This window comes from Setaria viridis, chromosome 7, assembly GCF_005286985.2.
Source record: "Setaria viridis chromosome 7, Setaria_viridis_v4.0, whole genome shotgun sequence".
Taxonomy (NCBI): Eukaryota; Viridiplantae; Streptophyta; class Magnoliopsida; order Poales; family Poaceae; genus Setaria; species Setaria viridis.
In genome coordinates this window covers 34,036,596-34,064,201 of record NC_048269.2, presented here as the reverse complement: position 1 = coordinate 34,064,201, position 27,606 = coordinate 34,036,596, and the positions used below count along the sequence as shown (strand labels likewise).

Sequence of the window (27,606 nt, the reverse complement as noted above, 5' to 3'; positions counted from 1 at the left end):
GTTTCACAGGCCGGCTTGCTAGATATTTTGGGTTTGATCCGTTTGACTTTTGAGGTGACGACCACTCCCTGCCAAGTGCCGGTGCCAGCCAATGATGGCCACACACGAGTGCACGGCTCGCAGACCGAACGATCCTTTTGCCTGCCTTCCATGGCGCTCGCGCCCTCCGGCTCTGTTGCTCCCATCTACGCCGGCTGGGCGCCACCCCGCCTGCGACAGCTGCCCACCACCCCGGCTCGTGCAAACGTGTCGCTCTATTACCTACGGCACCGTGGCAGTTGCCGTGGTAGTGATGGTGGCGGGGCGCGCAACGCCGACCTCCGCTGCCGCCGGCGGCTCCTCACGGCGCGAGGCGAGCGCCCCGACGAGGAGGAGGAGGAGGATGACGAGGACCCGTCGGCGGGGCCTGGTGGTGGGTTCGACGCGGCGGTGGCGCTGTTCAACCGCGGCGAGTTCCACGCGTGCCACGACGTGGTGGAGGAGCTCTGGTACGACGCCGAGGACCCCGCGCGGACGCTCCTCCACGGCATCCTCCAGTGCGCCGTCGGATTCCACCACCTCTTCAACCAGGTCCTACCCATTGATGATTGATCGATCCATGAATTCTGAATTTATTTGATGTCAACGATCCAATTATTGATCGATCGATCGGCCTGTATACGTACGTGCAGAACCACCGCGGCGCGATGATGGAGCTCGGTGAGGGCCTCTGCAAGCTCCGCAAGCTCAACCTCGGCGGCGGCGACGACGACGACGACCCATTCTCCCGCTTCCGGGACGACGTCGCCGCCGTCCTGCAATTCCTCTACCGAACCCAAAAGGAGCTCGCAGCATGTACGTGCAAGACTTAATTACCTCTCATCAATTAGCAATCTTTATATTTCTAATCCAAATCGACTCTTCCATTGAATCAGGCACCGATGACCTCTGCTTGACCATGGACGGCTCGCCGAGCTCATACCAACTGCTCGGCAACTTCGCCGCCGGCCAGCAGCTGTACCGGTTGGAAGCTGATGATACACACGACGACGGTGCTTCCAGCATCATCTTCTCTGTATCTGATCATCCCGCCTCACAATCAGCTCCGTCCAGGGTGAAGCTTCCGACATTAGATGCCACGGAGCAAAATCTGACAGACCTTCAACGTGCATATCAATATATCTAGCCTAGCATCATCTTCTCTGTGCTCTTACTTTGAAGTGGAGAATTGTACCCCAGGTTGTGGAGTAATGCATGTCTTGTTGCCTATCACTGTCTCAATTAACTTTCTTGCTGGAATTTATCTGTGAGGTCACAGTTAAATTTCTTTAACATTGGTAAATATCATCGTATTTGATATTAGTATCTGTTCTGCAACTGTAATCATGCTTTTACCATTTTATGACATTGTTAAAGTGACACCTTGCTAATCTTTTATCTAATTATCCAAACAGATTGCTCGAGCAGAGGCTGAACGTGCCATTCAACTTAGACAACAACTGGGTGGTGCCCTTGCCACAAGTGGCACACAATCTATTTCTAATCCTCTCATGATTACTCCACCAGAGCACACAGCTGCTCTGATGCAGGGTTCTGGAGTAAGGTCGACACCTCCAGTCACAGCCACTGAATCCAGCAACCTCACTTCCCCCTACAGTCAGTGCAGTGGGTGACGAGTCCAAGAGGACGGCAGCAGCTATGGCAGATAAGCTTGCATCTTTGTCAGCACCTGCGTTTCATTCCCTTATCTCATCTCTTGCTGCTGAGCAAGCCGCTTCCATAAATGGTGGATCGCCTTCAGGAGAACTCTCTGGAGGACCACCTGGCTTCCAGATTGAAAAGAGGCATTCTCCCTTTTTTGGGCAAGCGCCACAGATGCAACAACAGATTGGAGCAGTGCCTACTTCTCTAATTCTCTTGGAGGCACGCGACCACCACCGCCAGGTCCATTCCCACCACCACCACCGCCGCCGCCACTGCCATCTATATTGTCACCGCTTCTGCAACAATTTGCTCAAAATACTGGAGGAATGGTCGGAGTGGGAGCACCTTTTGGGATGATGGCTGGCTCTATGCCACCTCCGCCTCCATTGTCGCTGCCGGCAGGTTTCCCGGGACTAAGTGGGCCACCTCCACCTCCACCAGCTCAGAACCAGCCCCAGCAGCAGCAGTCTCCGCAGCCACCGCAGCAATCACCGACATCAACCGGATTCTTTCAATCATCAAGCATTGGGTTCTTTCCGCCGGTGCAGGTGCAGCAATCTCCATCTGCCCAACAACAGTGATTCAACGGCGGCATGGCATTCATCAGGCTATAAAGGCAGCACCTTGTGCTAACTTTGTACATTATTAAACAATAACCCCCGAGTATCGAGCTTATATGTGACTGGTCCTGCAAGCGAAGCAGGACCAATGGTCACGGATTAGAAAGATCTGTAGAATAGGCATGCGGCTTGTGATGTACTATAACTAAGTTGTTCCTTTTGGTCCGAGGAGTTGTTGACTCCTCATGGTCATACGAAGTAGTTAGACTTTGTTTTTTTTTCCTTTGCATTTGATCTCCTGAGGCAAAAGAAACCGATGTTGGCATTGATGCTTAAGAGTTGCCCACTGTTAGAACAGTTTTTGGGTTGAAACAGCTGTAGAACTTACTTGGTCATAGTCTCATAGAGTCATAGGTAAGATGTGAACTGCAAATATTTGTCATCTCGTCGCTTGAATTTATTTATTATTAATTTTTTCAATCATAACTTCCTTTTTGGGTGCAAAATTATGGCTCTCACATCACTTGCTCTCAAGACAAGGGCTAGTTTGGAGCGAAGGAACGGTGATTAGATGAGTTGCCTATATGGTCTGTTCAGTTGGGGTAGGGATCCCTGCGATATGCTTAAGCTTAACCTTGGTTTGTTGATGCTGTAAGCTATGCAGGCCAAGCTTGCCTTATTTTGCTTCCAAAGACAAGGGAGCATGGCAACAACAATGAGGGGAAGAAGAGAGTACCATGCACAGATTCATCTCAAGCTGCCAACTCTGAGTGGAAAGAAAGTAAGAAACTGACAGTTTATTTGTTTGCCCAATTCCTTCCATCTTCTGGATGAATACCAACAAAATGGGCCCTCCAATGAAAGCATTATGATCATTTACAATAACAAAACACTTACAATCTCCTATAATTCATTCATTATGATCCAGCACTATTTTGAACTGAAATTACCACCTTCTCTGCTCGTACGAGACCTCGGGTTATATTAGTTGTGTCTACTACAAGATCGGAATGATACACGGCTGACCTAGGAAAAAAGGAGAAAAAGATTGCAAGCTGCCTACCAAGCCTACAACTACAAGAGAGGATCAGAGGAGGAACAAGATGTCCCAAATTAAAGGGCGCTAACTAATTCTGCCTGGGGTTGAACTTGCTCCCCGGCGCCGACCTCGTGCTGGCGTTGAACTCCACGTTCGGCTTCGTTGCCGCCGCAGTCGCAGCTGGTTCATGGGCGCCGCCCTTGACATGGAAGGAGTTGGTGGCTGTGGCCGCTGTCGGTTGCCGCAGCAGCAACCTCCTGGCAGCCGCCCAACCTTGGCCGTCCGGAGGCAGAGTCGTCGCCGGCGATGCTGCAGCAGTCGCACTGCTGATGAGGAGGAAGAGGAGATGGAGCAAGATCACGGCGCTCATGACAGCCTTCATCGATCTGCAGCTTCACTTCACTTGTGAGCAGGGGCAGGAGTGGTAGATCTCGAGGGTGATTGATGATGATCGTGGATGTAATGTAAGAGTGGTGTTGGTGTCTGCTTGGACCTGCACAGTGTGCTATATAGTAACCGCGGCCTGTACATATATTGCGGCCGGGCAGGTAACATGGTTGCGAGTGGAAGAAGCACGCTCCTTCCACGTCCACTATCACTATCAGTAGCTGGTCAGGAACATGCAGAGAACATGGATGCTACTATATCAGGTTAGGTTATCTGGTCAAATGCTTAGTGTGGGCAGTACAGACGGATTTCGTGAATGCCGACCATGTGAATTGTGTTCATCTTACTTTGACTAATATTTGTACATACCGGCCGGCGCCGTATAAACTGGAGGAGTTTCCCTCTATCAGTTCAGTTAAGCCGCGCCGTTGTCATGTGATCAAAAATCATACGTTCGCTTCTTGGGCTACGGTTAGGATAGCTGAGAATCTTATTTGGTTGTGCTTGTGCGTACAATAACACGTCAAGCTTCAGATTCAGATCGGCAAAGTGCGAGATGTACGGCAGGTAGGTCACAACCAAATCATAGACAGATAGCATCATGCTCGCTCCTCAATTTGTAACTGCAGCAGCAGCTGTATGTTCTGGAGTTCCTCTGGAGCAAATTTGGACAATACACATATTCAAAATTCCATTATAATATAGCTTAATTCCTGATGCTGAATCCCTACCTGTGTGTCTCTGCTCTGAATTCAGTCAATGCTACTGGTCTGATACTCCGTTGACAGTTCATGGGAAGTTGCACACATACACTGAAGTGAAGCTGCCATTATATATATATAATTTTTTTTTTGAAACGAGCAAGCTGCCATTATATATATTATCCAACAATAAAATTCGAGTAAACAATGCATCGCCAACTAACCAGCCACAAGTCTCTACAGGTGCGTCTCCACATGGAAGAGGTGCTGGCCAAGGACCATCTGTCTCTCTAGTCCACAGATTTGACCTTGCCGAGCTCCTTCCTCCCTTTGCTCCTCTGCATGCAATCATTGGAACATTCGTTCTTGCTTGGCCAGTTTGCTCTTGGACCACACTGGTAGATGGCATACGACACAACTAACATGCACTTGGAGCAGCTCTACCACTACTAGTCTACATTTCTAACCGATGCTTTCACATGCTGTTTAGCATATATTGGAAACGGCTGCAAATGAGAGGACACATTCCATTCTAGATGAAAGTAATTTCTCAAACCAAACACCGGACAACATTATAATGAAAAATCACCATCTCGGGCTCCTTTCAAATATATATATTGATCGCATCCACCAAGTGATGGACAGAATTTCATGTAACTTTATTCCATAGTCGATTCTTATAAGTAGACGCAGGCAAGGATACTAAAAACCACAGATTCTAAATTAGATAGGTCTTTAAGTAACATTGCAATTATAAGATCTTGAAAATAGTAGAATTGGATCGCCTTAATCTAGATATCGTGTACTGAAATCATGCGACACAATTAATCAAGATTTTGACAACCATGTGGATTACTAAAAGAGAGAAGATAAATAATTATAAAATAAGTTGTAGTACAAAACTAAACATTTTTTTTGAAGAGGACGACAGTTAACTGCCCGGCATGTATGTATTGATAGAGAAGGACAAAAACTAAACAAAAATTGGGTTGGAGCTCAATTATATTGGTAGAGCTAACCAATGCTTATTAGAGCAGGCATGGGATTCGTCTCCAAGAAACTCCTGACTTTCTTTTTTTAATTTCTCTATGAAATGATTTGACTGAGGATTCTGCATAAATATAACAGAATATTGCCTTTAAATGTGATGCGACATAACGGTCCATTTGCTGAGATCTTTTAATTTGCTTCTATCTTTTAGCCTTGCATGTTAATCTTCGGTTAGTTGGTTAAAAAAAACTCTCGTTAGTTTTTATATAGTTTTGCACTATAAACTAAAATATAACTTGGGGATGTAGCTCACAAATTGTAGAGCGCTAAAATGATGCATGGTAGAGGCATTGGGTTCGACTTGTTGCATCTTCAATAAACTCTTTTTTTTCCTCATAGAACTACTTTCAATGGTTTAAGGACGCCCAACAATAGAGGCTAACTATGGTCAAGTCAGTAATGACATCAGTGTGTACTCACACCATAATCTCCTTAGATGTACCAGATTGGGTCCTGCAGCAGATTGATAAGAGAAGAAAGGGATTCCTCTGGGCTGGGAAAGAAAAAGCTCAGGGGGGGAGCTGCTCCGTCGCCTGGCCAATCGCCTGTAGACCGTTCAATTTTGACGGTTTGGGAATTACGGATCTCAAGATTGCGTCACTTGCCCTCCGCCTACGCTGGATGTGGTTCAAATGAACTGACGACACTCGACCATGGAAACACCTCTCGGCTGAGTTTGAAAAGGATGATACCCTACGCAGGATGTTCCAACTGTCCATACGTGTTGACCTGGGAGATGGTAACCTTGCACTCTTCTGGGAGGATGTTTGGCTCAAAGACCTCTCTCCATGCATCCTAGCACCGGACCTCTGTCACATGGTGCAGCCAACCATACGAAGAAACAGAACTGTTGCCGAGGCCCTTGCTGATAAAAGATGGATACGAGACGTTGCCGGACGAGCTACAGTGACGGCACTAACACAGTATGTGCACCTGTGGCATGCACTATCCAACGTTCAGTTGCAACCCGGAACTGAAGATCGTGTGTCTTGGCGCTGGGAAAGCTCCGGCATCTATTCCACGAGCTCCGCATACCGAGTTTTCTTCATTGGATCGATGGAATGGCCGGAATACAAGTCCATCTGGCGGGCTTGGGCTCCCCTTAAAGTCAAATTCTTCACCTGGCTGGCTGTTAGAGACCGGCTTTGGACAGCTGCACGGCGCAAACGACATGGACTGCAAAACTCGGATGAGTGTGCACTATGCGGCCAAGCATCTGAATCTGCTACTCATCTCTTTGTGCGATGCAGCTATACCCAGCAGGTCTGGTTTCAGTTAGACCAGCAGCTTGGTATTCCCGCTGTACAGCCAATGTTGCATACATCATTGCTCCAATGGTGGACGCAGAAAGGAGCAGCCTGGCAAGACAAAGGGTTAAAGGCTTCGACACCACTCTCATGCTGGTCTTTTTGGGTGATATGGAAGGAGCGGAACAACAGGACTTTTGCCAGGAGACAGGAACAATCGCCTCAACAACTCCTCGCCGTGATACAGGAGGAAGCAGCAAACTGGTTTGCTGCAGGAGCACGATGCCTGGCGATGGCTGGCTGGAACTTCGGAGCAGGTGTTTCATAGCACCTAGGTGAACAATTTGGAGTTGCTAACAGATAGGTGGAGTGTATGTTTAATAATGTAATCATTATCAACTCAAATCCGTGTGCGTGCGTCCAGCCCGCGTTGTAACTAAACATCTATTTTTTCCTCTTAATTGAATGATACGCAGCTCTCCTGCGTATTCTAGAAAAAATTCAACGGTCTTTATTGAGGATATTTTCTGCACAAGGTTACAAGAATCGTTGGATTGATAGGTGGGCCAGGGCTGCAAATAGGAGGTCCATCGGAGCTCAGAGGCAATTCTTCTTCCACAGCTGCGCTGCGAACGTGAGATGATGATCATCGAGCGACGACACTGCAACACGGGGATTGAGAAGCTGAAGTTACGTTTTGTGTGTTGAAGCATGCTGACGCCGGGATCGATTTGCTCCAATCATATGCAGGAGCGAAGATGCTCACTGAATTTGCCAAAAAAAAAAAGATCGAGATCGAATACGTGGGTAATTAAACAGATCGATCCGGCACCAGGAACGGCACTTGAGCTAGGCTCTCCGGCGCCCAGCCTTTGATTTCTGCGCGATCCGGCCGCATGGCACAGGCACGGCCTTTCTGTTCCCCGTCTTGCACCGTGACGTGCCTGTATGCGTGATGATACGGTTTCCGTAAATCAAGGAGGATAGTTTAATTTAGCTCGTGCACACCTGCATACGCTTCTATTGTAACGGGTTTACTCAACGAATCTACTACGACGCTATCATCTATGCAGCTCAATATGTAGAGGTTAATTTATGGGTGATAAAGCTACAGGGGTCAACCCATTACATCTCTAAAAATTAGTTTCTCTTCCATGCGAAAAAAAAAGTACAAAAGCAAACAAAATTTGGGGATGAACTCAACTGCTAGAGCCTGTCTCCAATGAAAAATTTCTTTCATTTAATTTCTCAACCATGCATTTTTTTGGGGCGTATTCTCTTCGCTGCATTGAAAGATATAAAAATATTTGTTGTGAAAAAACAATCAAAAGTTGGGGATGTAGCTCAACTGGTAGAGCGTTAATCTATGCATGATAAAGGTACGGGGTTCAACTCCTTGCATCTCCAATGAAATATTTTTTGCTTAAATTTCTCTATATCTCCAATGTGTATAAAAAAGGTTATAAAAATATTTGTTGTGAAAAAATAATCAAAACTTGGGGATGTAGCTCAACTGGTAGAGCGTTAATCTATGCATGATAAAGGTACGGGGTTTAACTCCTTGCCAATGAAATATTTTTTGCTTAAATTTCTCTATATCTGCAATGTGTATCAAAAAGGTTATAAAAATATTTGTTGTGAAAAAACAATCAAAAGTTGGGGATGTAGCTCAACTGGTAGAGCGTTAATCTATGCATGATAAAGGTACGGGGTTCAACTCCTCGCATCTCTAATGAAATATTTTTTGCTTAAATTTCTCTATATCTGCAATGTGTATCAAAAAGGTTATAAAAATATTTGTTGTGAAAAAACAATCAAAAGTTGGGGATGTAGCTCAACTGGTAGAGCGTTAATCTATGCATGATAAAGGTACGGGGTTCAACTCCTTGCCAATGAAATATTTTTTGCTTAAATTTCTCTATATCTCCAATGTGTATCAAAAAGGTTATAAAAATATTTATTGTGAAGAAACAATCAAAAGTTGGGGATGTAGCTCAACTGGTAGAGCGTTAATCTATGCATGATAAAGGTACGGGGTTCAACTCCTCGCATCTCCAATGAAATATTTTTTGCTTAAATTTCTCTATATCTGCAATGTGTATCAAAAAGGTTATAAAAATATTTATTGTGAAAAAACAATCAAAAGTTGGGGATGTAGCTCAACTGGTAGAGCGTTAATCTATGCATGATAAAGGTACGGGGTTCAACTCCTTGCCAATGAAATATTTTTTGCTTAAATTTCTCTATATCTCCAATGTGTATCAAAAAGGTTATAAAAATATTTATTGTGAAGAAACAATCAAAAGTTGGGGATGTAGCTCAACTGGTAGAGCATTAATCTATGCATGATAAAGGTATGGGGTTCAACTCATTGCATCTCCAATGAAATATTTTTTGCTTAAATTTCTCTATATCTCCAATGTGTATCAAAAAGGTTATAAAAATATTTGTTGTGAAAAAACAATCAAAAGTTGGGGATGTAGCTCAACTGGTAGAGCGTTAATCTATGCATGATAAAGGTACGGGGTTTAACTCCTCGCATCTCCAATGAAATATTTTTTGCTTAAATTTCTCTATATCTCCAATGTGTATCAAAAAGGTTATAAAAATATTTGTTGTGAAAAACAATCAAAAGTTGGGGATGTAGCTCAATAGAGTGTTAATCTATGCATGATAAAGGTACATGGTTCAACTCCTTGCATCTCCAATTTAAATTTTTTTTTGAAATTTCTTTCCATTACAGAAAGATACAAAATCATGAGCTACTCCCGACCCATGTTTCTGTATCTTTTTATTTTACTTGCTACCATATGTCTTTTATGCAACGGCATCGGGTTAAGCATTTACCCTTATAAAAAAAACTACTCCCTTCGTTCCAAATTATAAGTCATTCCAACTTTCTTGGAGAGTCAAAGCATCTCAAGTTTGACCAAATTTATACAATAAAGTGCTAACATTCATGATATCAAATAGGTACCATTAGTTTCTTCATTAAATATATTTTCATAATATATCTATTCGATGCCATAAACTTTTGTGATTTTCTCTATAATTTTAGTCAAACATAAAAATATTTAACTCTCCAAGACAGTTGGAATGACTTATAATTTGGAACGGAGGAAGTAGTTCGGCAGACAAGAGAATACATTTTTCCTTCTTGTCCTGCATGGATGTTGTCGGACAATTCGATGCTAGAAAGCAACAATTATAAGGAACAAGTAAAATAAAAGCTGTGAGCACCGAACATTGATGCACTAGTTTTTCCTTCTCTTATCACCAGTTGCAGTTGCAAGAACAAACGTGTTCAGTCGACCATAATTCCCAGGTTAAGATTAGGACAAACAGACAAGTATGAAATCCTCCAAATCGAGGAAATAAGTGAAGCCATACAGCGGCAATCTCGCCTCACTCACAAGCACACAAAACAAGTCGTATATTGTATATCGGCAGGAACTCTATACGACTATACGTAAGCCAACACAAGATATCAAGATCGGAACAGAATGAAATATTTTAATAACATAGTGAATTAAATTATATTAAGAGTTTAAATCGCACTAGGGGATGTAGCTCAAATGGTAGAGCGCTCGCTTTGCATGCGAGAGGCACGGGGTTCGATCCCCCGCATCTCCAAAATTATTTTATTTTTGGCAACTCTCTCTCTCTTCACCGGTGGCCGCCCCCACTGGTCATCCTCGGCCGGGCACACGGCACGGTACCCGGTGAATGGCCACCCACCCCCGCCATTACCAGTCCTCGCAGCTTCCCCTTCGCGCCGCACCATCCCTTTCGCATTTCCCTCCACCCTTCTCCCGTTTCGTTTCCTCCGCCCGCCGTCCTACCAATCCAATCAACCACCGTACCCGATGGCGTCGTCGGCGTTCAGGTCCACCACGCGCCGCGACCTCCACGCCTCCTCCACCACCACCTCCCGCTCCGACCCGCCCCCGTGCCCACGCCGTTCCCGCTCCCGCAGCGTCAGCGCCGCGCCCCGCGCCCGCGGCCACGACAGCCTCCTGCAGGAGGACTACGCCAACACCCGAACCAACCCGCTCTTCGACTCCGCGGCATCCCCATCTCCGCCGCAGCAGCCGGTGGGGTCTGCTACTGGCGCTGGCGGCGGGGATGCGCCTACGCGGGACAGAGGGCGCGAGCCGCTCAAGGTTGGGGGACGCGGCGGCGGCGGGAGAGCGCGGTCGGTGTCCGTCGCGCCGCAGCGGCGAGACACCGCCTCGGCGCCGTCGGTGGACAGTGCTGGCGCTGTCGGCGGGAGGAGGGCTTCGCGGGCGCGGTCGGTGGCCGACGAAGTACGCCCGTACCGCTGCTCTGAGGTCAGTCGTCTCTGCTTCACATTTCACCCGAAAACCTGTCCCCAGAAAAATTCCCCGCTTTCCATAACTACGATTTGCATAATTTCTGTTTTCCTTTCTACTACATGATCATCTAGTATATGCCGTGTGGATATGCAGATTAGTTGATATTCAATCTACATTCTATCTCCATCAATCTGAATCTGACTGACATCAAGGGGATGCCTATTAATCAAAGCTACATCTGACAGACAGATACAGAGGCAAGGGATGCGGCAAGGAAACTGCAGTCATGGAGGAGTCGGCATTCGATTTCAGAGGTATGTACGCTGCTTCTGGACCTTCGATTAGATGGTTTATGTGTACGTAGCTATGTACTTTTTAAGGAACTTGTATTCTCACAAAGTAAATCCCTCACAGAGCAAACAAGGGGGAATCGGTGGAAGCTGTTCATCTCAGGGGTCAACAACCGGAGTGGTATGTGAATAGCTTGTGTAGCTTTGTGCTTTGGTCAAATCATGCTTGCCATGGGTTTTACAGGCAACATGAGCATGTCACTGACTCAAAGTATGTTTGTTGCACACAGGGTTCTCGACAAATGGATGAAACAACCTGTTTAGAATCTAGCACTGTTGTTTCTTCACCAGGTCATCATCTTGAGCATGTAAGAACTAGCGAATCACTCGTGTGAAGCTATTGCCCCTAGCAATTCATTGGTGTAACTATGAACTAGGGAAAGGATTACTTTTGAACATTGATGTTTTCCAACTTTAAGGAGTGGCACATATGCATTTTTCCTTTTTTCTTCTGGTAATTATAATTGATATGCGACATGATGCCCACTTGTTTCTCTGGGTTCACATTCTCTTTCAATACAATATTGCCAGGTTGTAAATGTGTTTTCTAGAAATATTTTGCTAGCCCCGCTTTCTGTTTGTAAAGGGAAAAAGTTTGCCTTTATGTCCAGCTTTTGCTTTGAACTTGACTTTGCCGTTTTCTCTTCTATATTCTGTCTAAACCTTTCATTCATATTTTATTCCATTGTTCTAATTTGCCCGTGAATCATGATGCTACTATTCTTCTTTGATCAACAGGCCATTTGGCAGCAGAACCATTCAACTGTCCCAGTGGATCCAGTTCTGGAAATTCCTCCTGAGTTCGATCCAGATTCTGCTGAGTTTATTTCAGACTTAAGTGATTATGCCACAGAATACCGAAAGAAAGATGTTGTGGAAATCCCTCTTGATTTTGATACAGATGCTGCTGAACTGGACTCTGATGCGAGGAACAATGCAGCAAAACAGCACCGGGAGCTAATGGAAATTCCTCTTGAGTTTGATACAGATGCTTCCGAGCTGGTTTCAGACATTTGGCACCATGAAGCAAACCAGCAGCTGGGGCAATTGGAAGCTCCTCTTGAGTATGATCCTGACACCTCTGAGCTGGCTCCTGACATTACAGAATATACAATAAAGCTCAAGCAGGTCTGTTAACTGTTGTGCCATGTTGTGCCAACTGTGTTGTGCCTTTAGTTAAACATAGTCATCACTCATCAATTATAACCTTTTTACTTCTTATTGCAGTCACATGAACGTGCTCGAAAGCTTCGGGCAGATTTGGCAGTTGAAGAGCAGCGGGAACAAGAGCTGAGTAGAATGCTGAAGGGCATAGTAACAGCTCCAAATTTTACTGAGACACATAAAAAACGGCCAAGAAGAAAGGTAATGTACCTGCTAATCCAGACACTAATACAATCCATTTATCATTCATGTAATTTAGAGATTTGTGTTAATAATATGCAATCTTGATCTTAACTTTATATCTGCTTTGGGATTACAGAGTAGCATAGAAAGACTGAAAGTGTCAAGGCATTTAGCTGAGGAGGCACTGAATTATTTCGAGGAATGTGTTTCAATTTCAACAATGGATAGCACTGATTTCTCGTCACCTGAGGACCATCAACCAAATTCAGTTTTAAATGTCCAACCAAAGAGCAATAGTAGATTTTTCCACAAAGGGAGATCGAGCTTTCAAGAACCCCACACTCCAGCTGATCAACATGGCCATCATGAGGTTAGTGAATTGATTTTTCTCTTAGCTTGCAGTTTGTAGTTCATGTTGGCTCGTTGAGTTCCTTTTAATATGCTCTCATTTGTTGGAAATGCACAGTAGTATGACCCTGTAATGAGACTAATTTTTTTTTTGAAACGAAGTAATGAGACTAAAATTTGAATTATTCTTGGAATATATTGTGCACCCTTATTTCATGATATGATCTCCAGGGTGTTATGGGGAGCACCGCAAAAAAAATCATCATTCTATTTTGGAAGCTACATATATGTTCACTTTTTGTGGAGATACAAATGTAAAATGCAAACAACTTATTAATTTATTTGGATATGAAATGTGCTGCTTGTTAGTGAGGTCCCATGAGATTCGAATAGTACCTTATCTGGGGATCACCTGAAACTGCTGCCTTGTATCAATGGATTGTCATAATATCTTCTGTCATAAATCATAATATCATTAGTAATTGTCACCCTTCTCTAGTTTATCTTCTGTCTGATGTATAAACTCAGAGGATATCCTCACCTTGAATTTTTCACGGCATTCCAGTAGAATGGCATTTATTGTTTTTTTCCTTCACTTCAGGAATTGGACAAGCAAACTCAGTGCTCAATTAGCATAACTGGATCTGATGTGTCTGATGGTGTTATCTTTAGTAACACAAAATGCCACATGAAATTTAGAAACAACTCCAGTGAAGATCTTGATGGCTTTGACACTCCACGGAGCAGAAGTTCTTGTTTCTCTTTCACCCATGAGTCAATAAAAAATGTTGAAAACTGTGATGTTCGGCAATACCTTGGGAATTTTGGAATGGGAAACAATAAAGAGCTAAGAGAGACAAGGTCTAGTTATTTTGCTGATGACTATGTCTCCCAGAAAGTTAACCCGGACATACTGAAGGATATGGCGACCTTTCAGAATCGAATGCAATATGGAGGGTTTCTTATATGTAACATTAGAACATTCTGACAGTGAACACAGTAAATAGTGCCCACTGGCCAATGTAGTTAAGTAATTATCATTGTAACTTGTAAAGTGGTTAGTATTGTGCAATTATTTGTGTTGTGGGTGTAGTCCATTTGTTTCTTTTTTTCTCGTCAAATGTGAATTTTTGGTCACTGATATGACCTTTTATCATGTTTCCGTAACGGTCATGCCGTGCTATTTTGTTTACATGGGAATAATTGACGCCATCTAGCACTACAGAAAGAACAGCTGTTAGATGTCACACAGATGAAGTTCATGATGTTTGAGCAGAATTTGATGCGAGAATTGTTTGATTGATAGATAGGTTGGGAATGTAGCTCTTTCATTGATAGATAGGTTGGAAATGTAGCTCAACTGGTAGAGCGTTAGTCTATGCATTATAAAGGTACGGGGTTCAACTTCTCGCATCTCTATTAAAATGGTTTTTTCCTTTTAATTTATCTATGCATTCCATGTGTATAAAAAAGTTATAAATATTTGTTGTGCAAAAGCAATCAATATCTGGGGGTGTAACTCAACTGGTAGAGCGTTAATCTATACATGATAAAGGTACGGGGTTTAACTCCTCACATCTCCATTAAAAAAATACTTTTTCCTTTTTATTTATCTATGCCTTCCATATGTATAAAAATTTTAAAAAATATTTCTTGTGCAAAAGCAATCAATATTTGGGGATGTAGCTCAACTGGTAGAGCGTTAATCTATGCATGATAAAGGTATGGGGTTCAACTCCTCACATCTCCATTAAAAAATAGTTTTTTCTTTTTATTTATCTATGCATTCCATATGTATAAAAAAATTATCAAAATATTTCTTGTGCAAAAGCAATCAATATTTGGGGATGTAGCTCAATTGGTAGAGTGTTAATCTATGCATGATAAAGGTACGGGGTTCAACTCCTCGCATCTCCATTAAAAAATAGTTTTTTCTTTTCATTTATCTATGTGTTCCATATGTATAAAAAAAATTATAAAAATATTTGTTGTGCAAAAGCAATCAATATTTGGGGATGTAGCTCAACTGGTAGAGCATTAATCTATGCATGATAAAGGTCCAGGTTCAACTCCTCGCATCTCCATTAAAAAATGGTTTTTCCTTTTAATTTATCTATGTGTTCCATATGTATAAAAAATTATAAAAATATTTCTTGTGCAAAAGCAATCAATATTTGGGGATGTAGCTCAACTGGTAGAGCGTTAATCTATGCATGATAAAGGTACGGGGTTCAACTCCTCGCATCTCCATTAAAAAATAGTTTTCCTTTTTATTTATCTATGCGTTCCATATGTATAAAAAAATTATAAAAATATTTCTTGTGCAAAAGCAATCAATATTTGGGGATGTAGCTCAACTGGTAGAGCATTAATCTATGCATGATAAAGGTACGGGGTTCAACTCCTCGCATCTCCATTAAAAAATGGTTTTTCCTTTTAATTTATCTATGTGTTCCATATGTATAAAAAAATTATAAAAATATTTCTTGTGCAAAAGCAATCAATATTTGGGGATGTAGCTCAACTGGTAGAGCGTTAATCTATGCATGATAAAGGTACGGGGTTCAACTCCTCGCATCTCCATTAAAAAATAGTTTTCCTTTTCATTTATCTATGCGTTCCATATGTATAAAAAAATTATAAAAATATTTCTTGTGCAAAAGCAATCAATATTTGGGGATGTAGCTCAACTGGTAGAGCGTCATCTCCTCGCATCTCCAATTTATTTTTTATTTAATATCCCTTCCATGGCTAAAGGTTGGCAGAGTATATTAATCTATGCAATGGTAAATATATGGGCTACTATTCCTTCATCTTGAATGAAAACTCAATCCTTTTGAAGTTTCTTACATTACTCCAATTTATATAGAAAACAGTTGGTTCTCTGTTTAATGATCAATGAAATTCACATGATAAGTACGTTTTCAAGGAAGAGCTAAGTTTTCTTGTTCATAGAGCCAAACCTTCCTTTAAAGTTTTACTTCTTGTTGGGCTTATAGCCTTGTAAAATGTATGTAACCTGTACATTCTTCCATTATAAATATGAAGAAAAGTGCTATGAAAAAATAACTATTACAATACAAGCTAGGCAGCTCAGAGAAATAATCTCTTGGTCACAGTTGTCTCAGGCTCCTGGCTCCTGGCTCCTGCTGGCATCATTTTGGCAACATGCATGTCGTCGTCGTCGTGCATGCAACCAGTAAGACAGGTAAATGCCCATCGGCCAAATTAAAGCGCTCTTATCCAGAAAAAGCTTGTTGGAGAGGGGAATAAACCAAAGCTGCCATCTCTCTCGTGTCCACATCCACACCGGCCACCTCACCGCCTCTTAAGAAGAAGCCCGATCGGGGATAAATCTTGTTGCAAGCAGGCGTGGATCATCGATTTCGGCGGCCATGGGGGGCGCCATCGGCAACTTGCTGCAGGGCTGGGATAATGCCACCATTGCAGGTAACGATGTCTCTATCTGTAACTCGTTGCCGTCCAAGTCAAGATGTTTCGACTGATTCTCGTTCATAGATTAACTTTGTTCTGACCCTGCTAGCTAACAATTGATTCCCAACTTTGGCATGCATGTTTAGTGTCATGGAGCAGCAGGAGCAGCAGCAGCAGGAGGAGGTTAAAGCTGACTCGGATGCCGAGAGTCAAATGGAAGGCAATGAGTACGCTTCAAATCATGGTGGAGATGACAATCAACAAGTGTGGAAGGAATTGAATACCTCATGGTAGCATAATTGGTGGAGGATGGCAATTGGCATGGAAATGGACCGAGAGAGAAGGTGCTGCACTTTTGCTAATAACTTTCTTGTTATAGTTCCTACTTTTCGGTTATACCAGCAAACGTTAGGAGCCTAGCGATTATGGAAAGCAACCTGATGGTATTTTCTTGCTATTTCCGAAGAAGGAAACAAACCAAATGATACGATGGATGCTAATCTGGGTAGCATAGTTTTACTTATCACACTTCCGGTGCTACCGATAAATCTTTAGGTCCTAACACGAGTGAACTTAGCTTTGATATCTTGTAGTAGTCAATCTAGAAAGAACCACAGCTTGGTGTTCTCTATAAGAAACACATAAAAAATTCTTTAAATAAGATATTGGTGAACTGTTTAAGTGGACGGTTCCAATCTTACTCTTACTAATCGGAGGCTCCACGTTAATCTTTACCTGACACTGTAGAAAAATAGATAAATTCTAAAAATTCTAACAAAATTCAGAAATACCTATCCATCAATCAGTAAACTCTAATCATCATAGCCATTGGTTCTATTATGTTTTCTAAAAAAATTATGCACATCTGTCGTTATGAAAATACAGTAAAGTAACACCCTACATATGTATTTAAATTTCCTACTTCTACCGTTATTAGGTAAAATAAAACCCATAATCTTCATCAAAAGTTTCCACATATACCGTTATAAATAATTAAAATATTCTCTCAAATTTGCATATAAGTTGCCCACATTGTCATTATTAAGGCATATAAGTTGCCCACATTGTCATTATTAAAATAACCTAAGGTAGCCCCTAAATGTACATTGAAATCAGCTACATCTGTTAGTATAAAAAATAATCCCAAAATACACAAATATATGATTCTAAATTACCAATCGTTAATATTGAAAATACTAAATTAAGTAATACATGAATGATGTGTGCGTAACCATATAGACCATGTATACATGTATGGAAGAAGCGAAGATAATGTTAATTTCCATGTTAAACAAATAGCTCGAAGTAAGGGTTCAATTAAACACATGTCAAATACATGGATATAAGATGTGACGTGAAAAAACTATGGATGTGAATGAAAAAGTATATAGAGTAATTGCTAACTAAAATCTATTACACCCTGATGAAGATGAATACATACCTATATAGGTATTGTGTTAGAATGTTTAACAAAAGAGAGAGTGCGCTAAAGTAGGAAATTTTGATTTTTTTGGCTATAGACTTTTTTTTCATAAATTTCAAATATTAATGTCTCAGTGTGGTAGCACAGACTGATAGACTAGTTCTATTAAGATACTGGAGAATTGTTGTAAGTGGGCTATGTGACTGCTCATTGTTGTTATCAGAAGCATGGAAACAGTATGTTGATCTTGTCTGCCCATTCATTTACATGGATATTCCTGAATACATTTACCAAATATGGTTGTAGGTTAAAGTCTCGGCATGATGTTTCATGTTTGTTGACATAATTTTGTTTTATTTTAACTTTTCCCCCCTCAAATTTGGTATTCAATGTGTTACTATTCGATTATTAACTTTTATGTTTTTTATGCAGTTTGCTGGCATCAGTGGTGTTCTCTACTACACTCCTAAAATTCTTGAGCTAGCAGGTGTTGGTGTTCTTCTTTCTAACATTGGCCTTAGCTCATCTTTGGTATCTATTCTTATCAGCGCCTTGACAACCTTATTGATGCTTCCGAGCATTGGCATTGCCATAAGGTTCATGCATGGATATGTCTGGAAGGAGGTTAGACATTGTGTTTGATATACTATTGCTTATTATGCGTAAATACATTTTTGGTAGAAGTAAGTAACGAGAGTAATAATTCTTTTGTCTTGTTTCTCGTTCAGGTTTCTTCTCCTTGCGACAATCGCTATCCTAATAGTTGCACTAGTTGTCTTGGTCATGGTCAACATTGTGGATGTGGGAACCACAGTGCATGCTGCACTCTCCACGATCAGCCTCATATTCTATTTCTGCTTCTTCGTCATGGGGTTTGGGCCTATTCCCAACATTCTTTGTGCAGAGATCTTCCCCACCACTGTTCGTGGAATCTGCATAGCCATCTGCGCCTTTACCTCCTGGATCGGTGACATCATTGTGACATACACTCTCCCCGTGATGCTAAACTCCATCGGGCTCGCCGGTGTCTTCGGGATATATGCTGTTTTTTTGTATCCTAGCTCTTGTATTTGTATACATGAAGGTGCCGGAGACAAAAGGCATGCCCCTCGAGGTCATCATCGAGTTCTTCTCTGTTGGAGCAAAGCAAGCTAAGGAGAATTAATCCCCCGGCTAGGGATCAACGTCACTGGCTGTAATTTTTTGGTTTCCAAACTTCATCGTAGTTAATTAATCCTCTGAAGTCGTCTGAAAGTTACTTTGACCTACGAAGGAAGGGACCAGCGACGGTGTGCCTAAAGAGTTGGTTTGGTAGTACATGGTGTCATGGTTGGGCTTGGGTTTCTTTTTGTGATCTTGCTCCTACTTTGATGTCCCATGAGATCCAAATAGTACCTTATATATCTAGGGATCACCTGAAACTGCTGCCCTTGTATAAATAGATTGTCATAATATCTTCGGGCATAAATCAGAATATCATTGGTAACTGTCATCCTTCTCTAGTTTATCTTCTGTCTGATGTTTAAACTTAGAGGATATCCTCACCTTAAATTTTTCACGCCATTTCAGTAGAATGGCATTTATGTTTTTTTCTTCCTTCACTTCTCCCAGGAATTGGACAAACAAACTTAGTGATCAATTAGCATAACTGGATCTGATGTGTCTGATGGTGTTATCTTTAGTGAGACAAAAGGCAACTTGAAATTTAGAAGCTACTTCAGTGAAGATCTCGATGGCTTCGACACTCCACGGAGCAGAAGTTCTTGTTTCTCTTTCACCCATGAGCCGTGATGTTCAGCGATACCTTGGGAATTTTGGAATGGGAAACAATAAAGAGCTATGAGAGACAAGGTTTGGAGTTTCCTTGTCTTTGGCTCAGGAATCTGATAAGCCACAACTTCTTACTCAAAGACAAGGGTGATTACCTGCTAAACAAAACACTTGACTGATTACCTGCACTTACAAGCATACGTGCTTTTGAGTTCTTCAGACTTTTGCAGCTGAGAAAACTGAAATTGTTTTGCATTTAGGGGACGTTTGGCTTGTTTGCTAGCTGGCCTCGCCCAGCAAGGAGAGCCTTGCCAGCAGCGGAGAGGTGATACAGCTCGCCCGAGCAAGCAAGGGAAAATCTTGCTTTCACAAACATCGATGTAGCTGGCAACCCTTCCAAACTCAGAACACAGCTCGCTCTCCTTGACCAGCCAGGTGAGGCAAGCCTCGTCAAGAAATCCAAACTGGCCGGCCAGTTTGGATTTCAGCAATTGTGGTGCGTCCGGCTGTCCGTATGATATGAATGTGAACAGGCCGGACTTGAAGAATAAATTCTGCTTAATAATCAGCACGATATATCTGTAATGTTGATTTTAACAACTAATAACGAATGTCAGGCTCCTTTGTAGTTGCAGAGTTCCGATCTTAACACAACAAGAGCAACCAAGACATGGCTCATGAGGCAGCAGGCTCTAGAAGAACCATCCGGCTTGGGAATGCTGCATCATCCTTTATTTCGACAACAAGTTACGCTTGTTCTGTTGTTTGATTCTTATGATTTTACGAATGCAAGATTAAGGATTATAAAATTAACTCTAGCGCAAAACTAAACATAACTTGAAGTAGCTCAATTGGTAGAGCATTAAAATATGTACTCCCTCCGTCCCGTAAAGAGTGTCCATTTAAAACATTTCAGACACATTAGTAGTGATGAGAAATATCTATGTTGCCCCTAATAACTAATACTAATACTTATTGTGATTAAAAATCGTGCTGTCTGTTTAGTTTTATGGATCCTAAATAAATGCTTGTGCATTGGAACAAGAGAAATAACATCAATTGATCATTTGATTGGCTGTACGCACTTCTCCATATATTTTTCTTTATTGGTGTCGGTGTTTCTTTAATTAGGTGATATTTACTAGGATGTAAAAGAATAGGATAAATTGTAGAGTCTAAAACAAAAAAAAAGACACTCTTTGCGGGACGGAAGGAGTATGTTTAGAGTCACAATGTTTGATTCCTCACATCTCCAATAAAAAATACATCTTTCTAATTTTCCTTCTTCCATGACTTGAAAATTTTAAAACTATTTCAAGTGCAAAGTTAAACACAAAGTTAGGATGTAATTCAATTGGTAGAGCATTAAAAAGATGCATGTTTAGAGGCCAGTGACATGGAAAAATTTATAATTATTTCAAGTGCAAAGATAATTATAAGTTGGGGATGTAGCTCAATTGGTAGAGCATTAATCCATGCATGTCTAAAGGCACGGGGTTCAATTCCTCGCATCTCCAGCAACTTTTTTTTTTCAATCTCCCTTCTTCCGTGGCATGAAGATTATAAAATTATTTTTTCTAGTATAAAGATAAACATAAGTTGAGGATGTGAACACCTACACGGACACGGACGGGAGGGAGAGCTTTTGGTTTCATTTTTCGCATGGTGGCAGCCATATGTTTCACATGATAAACGCATCATCGATGAGAGGCCGTTAAGTCAGTGGGTGTCAGTTTCACTGAGAATTGTATTTCCCAGTGCACTCTTTTTGACGTGCCAACTTTGGACGGATAAGTCTTCCCGGGTGAATTTTGATGCACCTGCGGACATCTGGATGCAAATTTCATGTGTTTCCAAGTTCGCTCTCTGCCTGTAGACCAAACAGGATGGCAACTGATTTCATTAGTAGTATTCTGATCCGAGTTAAGCGACGCATTTTTACTTCCTTTGTCAAGAAAAGTTGAGCATTGCAGTTGCAGTGCAGCGTGCCATGAGTTGTCGTTTTAATTTGCTCGTGGAGGCAACTGGGCTTTTGGCGTTTACTTCTTTTGTCAAGAAAAGTGAAAGAGGATTGAGTGATGATTGTGGCTTGGCTCTTGCAATGCGATGCAATGCAATGCAAAAGCAGGGGAGCGCTGCCTTGCCCTGCTCTGCTCTGCTTCGACAAGTGTCGCCGAACGCATCAAGCAGGAGAGGACTGCAGGAGACGCGTCGTAGAGGTAGAGAAGAGAAACCAACGGCTTGCAATGCATTGCAATGCGGGCCTGCGCGGCGCCGGCTGCCATCTGGACGACAAACAAACAGGTTGTCATGTAGTACTAGCAGCCACGGAGATCTTGACCAAAACCCCACCGCTGCCTCTTGTGCTCTATAAAAACCCCTGCTCCGTCCATCTCGCCGGCAAATCATTTACCTGCACCGGCAACGCCACCACCATCATTCTTCATCAGGGAGCGAGCGACGAGGGAGCCAGTAGGCGTACTACTAGGAAACGCCGCCGCTCAGAGAAGAGACACACACACATGGAGAGATCTCCTCGACCATCTCCGCCCCCTGTTTCCTCCCCTCCTTCCTCATCGTCCTCCTCCTCCATCTCCACGGAGGAAATTCCAATTCCTCCGCGCAAGAGGAGGGCGAGGCCGACTCAGGCCGAGGGCGGCGCGCCCGACAAGTCCAAGAGGCCCCGCAAGGAGGCGGTCCGCCACCGCCACAGCAAGGAAGATCCCAATGCCACCGCCGCATCTGCAGGGAAGAGGAGCTCCGTCTACAGGGGAGTTACCAGGTACGCGTCTCGCCGTCTGCATGCCGCCCTATCCCATCCCATCTCCTGATTTCTTGGATTGCCATCGCTGCTTCTATCTTCGATTCCAGTCGCAATTCTCCGCGGACCCTGCATTGCTGCCAGGTTTGTCAAAAGCAATTCTTTTTTTCCGAAAGGATGTCCAAAGCAATTCAGATTTCACAAGTAGTGGAAACAGTATCTGACTGATCTCCAGCCCACAGCTGCGGAGGGCATCCAATGTTTGTGCTTGCACTATCAGTCTTCCGCTTGCGATTGCGTCCAAAGCGAATCTCCCCTTGCATGTTGCATTCATCGAATTCTGGATGCAAGCTGTCAATTCCTGTTTTCACTGCTCATCGTCAGGACCTTCTTCCAAGTGTTGCCATGTGCTCTATACTGCTCTCTGTTTTTGTTCAACCCAACTGTCACTTTCTTTCTATTCTCACCGCGTATCCTCTTCAGAAAACACAAGAGGTCGTTTTCTGGTAGCTAGAAAGTAGGAAAGTTAGTTCATCGGTATTACGGTCAGCAATCTTGATGTGCTCAGTTTGTTGAATTTGTTTCCCCCCCCCCCCCCCCCCCCCCCCCCCCCCTTCTCCTTGTTGTAAGGAGAAGGAGAGTGTTGTAAATTAATGCTGCTGCTGCTCACCAACTTACGCGTCGCATTGCATGCGTGTAAACAGGCACAGGTGGACAGGCAGGTTCGAGGCCCATCTCTGGGACAAGCATTGCCTCACCTCCATCCAGAACAAAAAGAAAGGCAGGCAAGGTGTGTATATTGCTGCTTCTAGTATCACAAATGCATGCACACTCAACTTGGAAAGGGATGTGGGAATGATTTCAAGCATTCTTGTCATATTCTTTCTTGTCTGAAAATTGGCTCCTTTTCATCTTATTTTTTTTCAAAAGGAAAACAAAAATTCTAATACGAGGGTTGAGCAGTGATGCCAATAGAAACCCAAACAATTAAGGTCCTTTGTCCTCTGCAAGGATCCTGTGATGCATCTGTCAGTAGTACAAGGCTTTTTTCAAAAGTGCACCGAATTTCTTAAGGCTGACATTCTGATCAGGCTTTGTTTATCTCCTTTCTTTCTGTTATATTTGGTGGGGGCCCTTGCCTGGTGATCTGCATGTGACTGTGATCTACTACTGCTTGATGCTGAATTGGGTGTCCCTACTCAATAGTCTACTTGGGTAAGTCCCACAATTTTACTAAATATATCTAAGCTGTCTTTGCCAGATTCATGTTACTTGGGACCAGATCATGGTGTGATCTGCAACCTTGTCTTGGGGCTGTTTGTTTCTTTAGTCCCTCCTAAAATTCATATCACATCGAATGTTTATATACTAATTAGAAGTATTAAACATAGGCTAATTACAAAACTAATTGCACAGATGGAGACTAATTAGTCCATGATTTGACAATGTGATGCTACAGTAAACATGTGCTAATGATGGATTAATTAGGCTTAATAGATTCGTTTCATGAATTAGCATCCATCTGTGTAATTAGTTTTATAATTAGCTCATATTTAATCCTCATAATTAGCCTTCGAATATTCGATGTGACATGAATTTTAGTCCGGACTAAAGATCCAAACACCTATGAAAATCAAAATCAACTAATTGTCTATGATCTGCAGGGGCCTATGATACTGAGGAGGCAGCTGCTCGTGCATATGACCTTGCAGCTCTCAAATACTGGGGTCCTGAAACAGTCCTGAATTTCCCTGTAAGTTCCTGCATGATCCTAGAAAGAAAACTGTCCCCAATCTGTCAAGAGTTTATATTGTTAGCAAGCTCCTGTTTATATTGACCAAATATCCCAGAGGCAGAGGATGAACTGAAAATGGCTTATACTGTGCTCAATTATTTATGAACAAGGCACCACCAACTAGTAATTAATTTAGAATGACGTCAAATCGAGCAATGAGCTCACAACCCCTGTCGGCTTGTTACAACTAGTAGGAGACAAGACCAGCCTTCATTAATGTGTGGTTGTAAGCAAGCAGGGGCAGTAACTGGCCGTTAATGTTGGTACCTGACTATGTTAACTATGTTAGATGAAATCAAATCGACTAAACATGATGATTTGATTGATGCAGGCGGAGGATTACTCGAACGAGATGTCTGAGATGGAGGGGGTGTCGCGGGAGGAGTATCTGGCCTCCCTTCGCCGCCGGAGCAGCGGCTTCTCCAGAGGCGTCTCCAAGTACAGAGGCGTGGCCAGGTTACTACTTGCTATTCATTCCTCTTGGTTTAATCACCCATTGGATTAAACCCCGTCACTTACTAGCTATTAGGTGCTACAATCATGCATATAGAGTGTACTACTACTCTGTTTCAACTAGAACATGCAGCAGCCAGCATCAAACACACCTGCAAAACTGTGCAACTCAAGTACCAAAAAAGGAACTGAGAATGGGGTCCAGTCCAGAGATCAGGCTGACTCAAAGGCAGAAACCTTTCTGCTGTAGTGTTCTCTAGTCGGCTGACACGGCATGTTGAGATGAGGTCCACCTGTAACGTGCCTGCCATGCATCACCTGGGCCTATGACACGTCACATGCCAGCCATGTCATGCATGCATGACTCATCATCACTCATCAGCATTGTGCACCTAGAAATGCCAGCTCTGTACTGCATGCATCACTTAGTTTTGAAACCAGTGCATCACTTATTATCTCTCCTCATTGTTTAGAGATGCATGTCTTGAGTTCGTTCAGTTTATAGGTTATTAAACAAAATGAAATTTTAATATTGTTATTGTTTTGATGGTCCAGGCATCACCACAATGGGAGGTGGGAGGCACGGATTGGGCGAGTCTTTGGGAACAAGTACCTCTACTTGGGAACATTTGGTATGGACTAGTGTACTATATTCCTCGATGTAATGTTTATAGTTTCATGCTCTTTGCACCTCTTTTAACAAGTTAGCTTATACCAGCATTCAAGGGCTGCTTTTGTTTGTTGTAGAATTGTCCTACTTACTAACAAGGCCACCTACTTTTAACCAATTTTTATGAAGGTTCATCAACCTTACTTCGGCACAATTGAATAGCTTGCATTTCTTAGTTTCCCTTCAATGCAGACTAGACAATCCCCTTACTGTCCTATATTCAGATACCGGTGATCCTAACTACTATGTCTATTTTCTAAAAAAATAAAGGAAGAAAAAATTGAATCTGATCATCTATCAAATCAGATCATAGGAGCATAATACTGGTGCACTTTTCCTGCACAAAAAAATTGTCCCTTTCTTGACTGTCAAGATCAAGACCATAAGACCAAGATACTGTCATGTAAGCAATCCCCAGAAATTTGATCCTCCAGTAGTCCAACTTGACCTAAAAATTAAGCTGTTGGCTAATTAGTAGCCAAAACTACATGGCTTCCAAACACATGTGACAAGCACGTGACACGATTAGTCACCACTCACCTGCCAGCCACTACCAGTTGCAGTAATAATAAGATGGTGCCTAGGGATCTTCAATTCATCAGCACTGCCGGCCTTTTGTTTTTCACTTGCCTGCGTGACTCAGCACCAGCAGCCAGTGATCTCTTCACGTGCATCAAGCATGCCCTGCGTGGCTGTGTCAAAACTGGATCAAGATTCAAGATCCGGACCTCAGATTTGCTTTCACCGCTATTTCCATCATAAAAGGCCAGTGATAGAGGAAAACACAGAAGTTAACTACTTGCACTGAAATTGGACATGTCCAGTGACTGGCACATGTGCAAAGAAGCAGCCACCCAAATTAGTGAACAGCCATTATCTGCAATTCAGCATATCCTATTAAGGACAACAGTGGTTGAATATATGATCATCTCCTGCATGTTGTATTCTCAAACAAACAAATATATGGTCATCAGAATCTGTCAGCAAATATTTGCCTTACTTTCCAGATGCACTGTACTCTAAGAACAATGACACTTGAACAAATTTCACACTAGAATTTCTGAAGATATTAGTCAAGCAATCATATCCAAACTTGCAAAAATGCACTCACTCAGACAAACTTACCATCATTCTCTTCCTGCAGACACTCAAGAGGAGGCAGCCAAGGCCTATGATCTTGCAGCCATTGAATACCGAGGTGCCAATGCTGTTACCAACTTTGACATTAGCTGCTACCTGGACCACCCGCTGTTACTGGCGCAGCTACAACAGGATCCACAGGTGGTGCCAGCACTCAACCAAGAACCTCAACCTGATCAGAGCGAAACTACAGTCCAAGAGTCTGACTCAAGCGAAGAGAAGACACCTGATAACAATGCAGAACCTGATGATAATGCAGAGCCTGATGCTAATGCAGAGCCTGCTAACAATGCAGAGCCCCTCACAGTCGATGACAGCATTGAAGAGAGCTTATGGAGCCCTTGCATGGACTATGAGCTGGATACCATGTCAAGATCTAACTTTGGCAGCTCAATCAACCTGAATGAGTGGTTCACTGATGCAGACTTTGATAGCAACATTGGGTGCCTGTTCGATGGTTGTTCTTTGGTTGATGAAGGCAGCAAGGATGGTGTAGGTCTGGCAGATTTCAGTTTGTTTGAAGAAGGCGATGGTAAGCTGAAGGATGTTATTTCAGATATGGAAGAGGGAATACATCCTCCAACGATGATCAGTGTGTGCAATTGATCCTGAAACCTATATGTGCATGTCTGTGGGATCTCAGATATCCAAGGAGGTTTTCACTTTTCAGGTGTCTTTTCTTGGGTATACTTGATTTGTCCAATGCTATAATGCCACTACAGCAAAGCTGAACTTGTAGAAAGCCCCATGGCATTTAGCTTGGCATTAGACAAGTGTGTTAATGTTCCTTGATTCTTTGAATTTGCTCCAGGCTGCTTGACTAACCTTGAGGGATTGTCTCACTTAGCCTAGATTCAACTAATCACATCCTGATGAATCTGAAATGTGATTTAAATGGTTGTGTAGTATCACAGTTTTGCATGGCAGCGCTGCCAATGCAGCATATATTTGTGCGTTTCAAGAGTTTACAAGGCAGTAACCCTAATAGCTCCAGCTTAAGGAACATAGCTTCTTTTTTTATTATTAATCTGGACAGAAGACCTTGTATAATTTTTGTTCAATACATGTGACATTTTTTTCAAAAGCAGATAGTTTACCCAGAGACACATAAAAGATAATAGGAAGTTAAGT

The 27,606-nt window shown here is 42.6% G+C and overlaps 3 protein-coding genes, 1 non-coding gene and 2 pseudogenes across 5 annotated transcripts; all 6 read left to right on the top strand.

Annotated features, from left to right (window-relative positions):
• The first annotated feature begins 84 nt into the window (after positions 1-84).
• On the top strand, positions 85-1,589 carry LOC117865532 (uncharacterized). 2 transcript variants are annotated; one of them, XR_004642552.2, is made up of 4 exons: positions 85-570; positions 672-834; positions 915-1,218; positions 1,434-1,589. XR_004642552.2 is itself a non-coding variant. In XM_034749757.2 (3 exons), exons 1-3 carry the CDS (start codon positions 151-153, stop codon positions 1,163-1,165), a joined length of 834 nt encoding a protein of 277 aa, XP_034605648.1. In that variant the 5' UTR covers positions 86-150; the 3' UTR covers positions 1,166-1,341. The 2 variants fall into 2 exon arrangements, 1 of the variants encoding a protein (XP_034605648.1); XM_034749757.2 differs by lacking the exon at positions 1,434-1,589 and having other exon boundaries at positions 86-570; positions 915-1,341.
• LOC117864931 (uncharacterized) lies at positions 1,365-2,579 on the top strand (annotated as a pseudogene).
• Positions 2,580-10,227: 7,648 nt separating this feature from the next.
• TRNAA-UGC (transfer RNA alanine (anticodon UGC)) lies at positions 10,228-10,300 on the top strand. The gene has a single exon. It is a non-coding gene; the product is annotated as a tRNA-Ala (tRNA).
• Positions 10,301-10,313: 13 nt separating this feature from the next.
• Positions 10,314-14,220, top strand: LOC117862455 (uncharacterized). Its single transcript, XM_034745935.2, has 8 exons — positions 10,314-10,998; positions 11,229-11,297; positions 11,398-11,454; positions 11,564-11,641; positions 12,072-12,461; positions 12,561-12,698; positions 12,817-13,050; positions 13,630-14,220. Exons 1-8 carry the CDS (start codon positions 10,534-10,536, stop codon positions 14,014-14,016), a joined length of 1,818 nt encoding a protein of 605 aa, XP_034601826.1. The 5' UTR covers positions 10,314-10,533; the 3' UTR covers positions 14,017-14,220.
• Positions 14,221-16,613: 2,393 nt separating this feature from the next.
• LOC117865523 (monosaccharide-sensing protein 2-like) lies at positions 16,614-19,372 on the top strand (annotated as a pseudogene).
• A 2,500-nt stretch (positions 19,373-21,872) lies between these two features.
• LOC117865841 (uncharacterized) lies at positions 21,873-27,144 on the top strand. The gene is made up of 7 exons (XM_034750082.2): positions 21,873-22,438; positions 23,122-23,207; positions 23,624-23,632; positions 24,082-24,170; positions 24,544-24,668; positions 25,221-25,297; positions 26,480-27,144. Exons 1-7 carry the CDS (start codon positions 21,903-21,905, stop codon positions 27,079-27,081), a joined length of 1,524 nt encoding a protein of 507 aa, XP_034605973.2. The 5' UTR covers positions 21,873-21,902; the 3' UTR covers positions 27,082-27,144.
• The last annotated feature ends 462 nt before the right edge of the window (positions 27,145-27,606 follow it).

Excerpts from the sequence above, each read along its gene's own strand:
- LOC117865532 (XM_034749757.2), top strand. The coding sequence starts at position 151 with ATGGCGCTCGCGCCCTCCGGCTCTGTTGCTCCCATCTACGCCGGCTGG. Across the intron at positions 571-671 it reads TCCACCACCTCTTCAACCAG|AACCACCGCGGCGCGATGAT; the intron begins GTCCTACCCATT and ends ACGTACGTGCAG. Across the intron at positions 835-914 it reads CCAAAAGGAGCTCGCAGCAT|GCACCGATGACCTCTGCTTG; the intron begins GTACGTGCAAGA and ends CCATTGAATCAG.
- LOC117865841 (XM_034750082.2), top strand. The coding sequence starts at position 21,903 with ATGCATTGCAATGCGGGCCTGCGCGGCGCCGGCTGCCATCTGGACGAC. Across the intron at positions 24,669-25,220 it reads AAGTACAGAGGCGTGGCCAG|GCATCACCACAATGGGAGGT; the intron begins GTTACTACTTGC and ends TTGATGGTCCAG. Across the intron at positions 25,298-26,479 it reads CCTCTACTTGGGAACATTTG|ACACTCAAGAGGAGGCAGCC; the intron begins GTATGGACTAGT and ends CTCTTCCTGCAG.
- LOC117862455 (XM_034745935.2), top strand. The coding sequence starts at position 10,534 with ATGGCGTCGTCGGCGTTCAGGTCCACCACGCGCCGCGACCTCCACGCC. Across the intron at positions 11,298-11,397 it reads GTCGGCATTCGATTTCAGAG|AGCAAACAAGGGGGAATCGG; the intron begins GTATGTACGCTG and ends AATCCCTCACAG. Across the intron at positions 13,051-13,629 it reads ATCAACATGGCCATCATGAG|GAATTGGACAAGCAAACTCA; the intron begins GTTAGTGAATTG and ends CCTTCACTTCAG.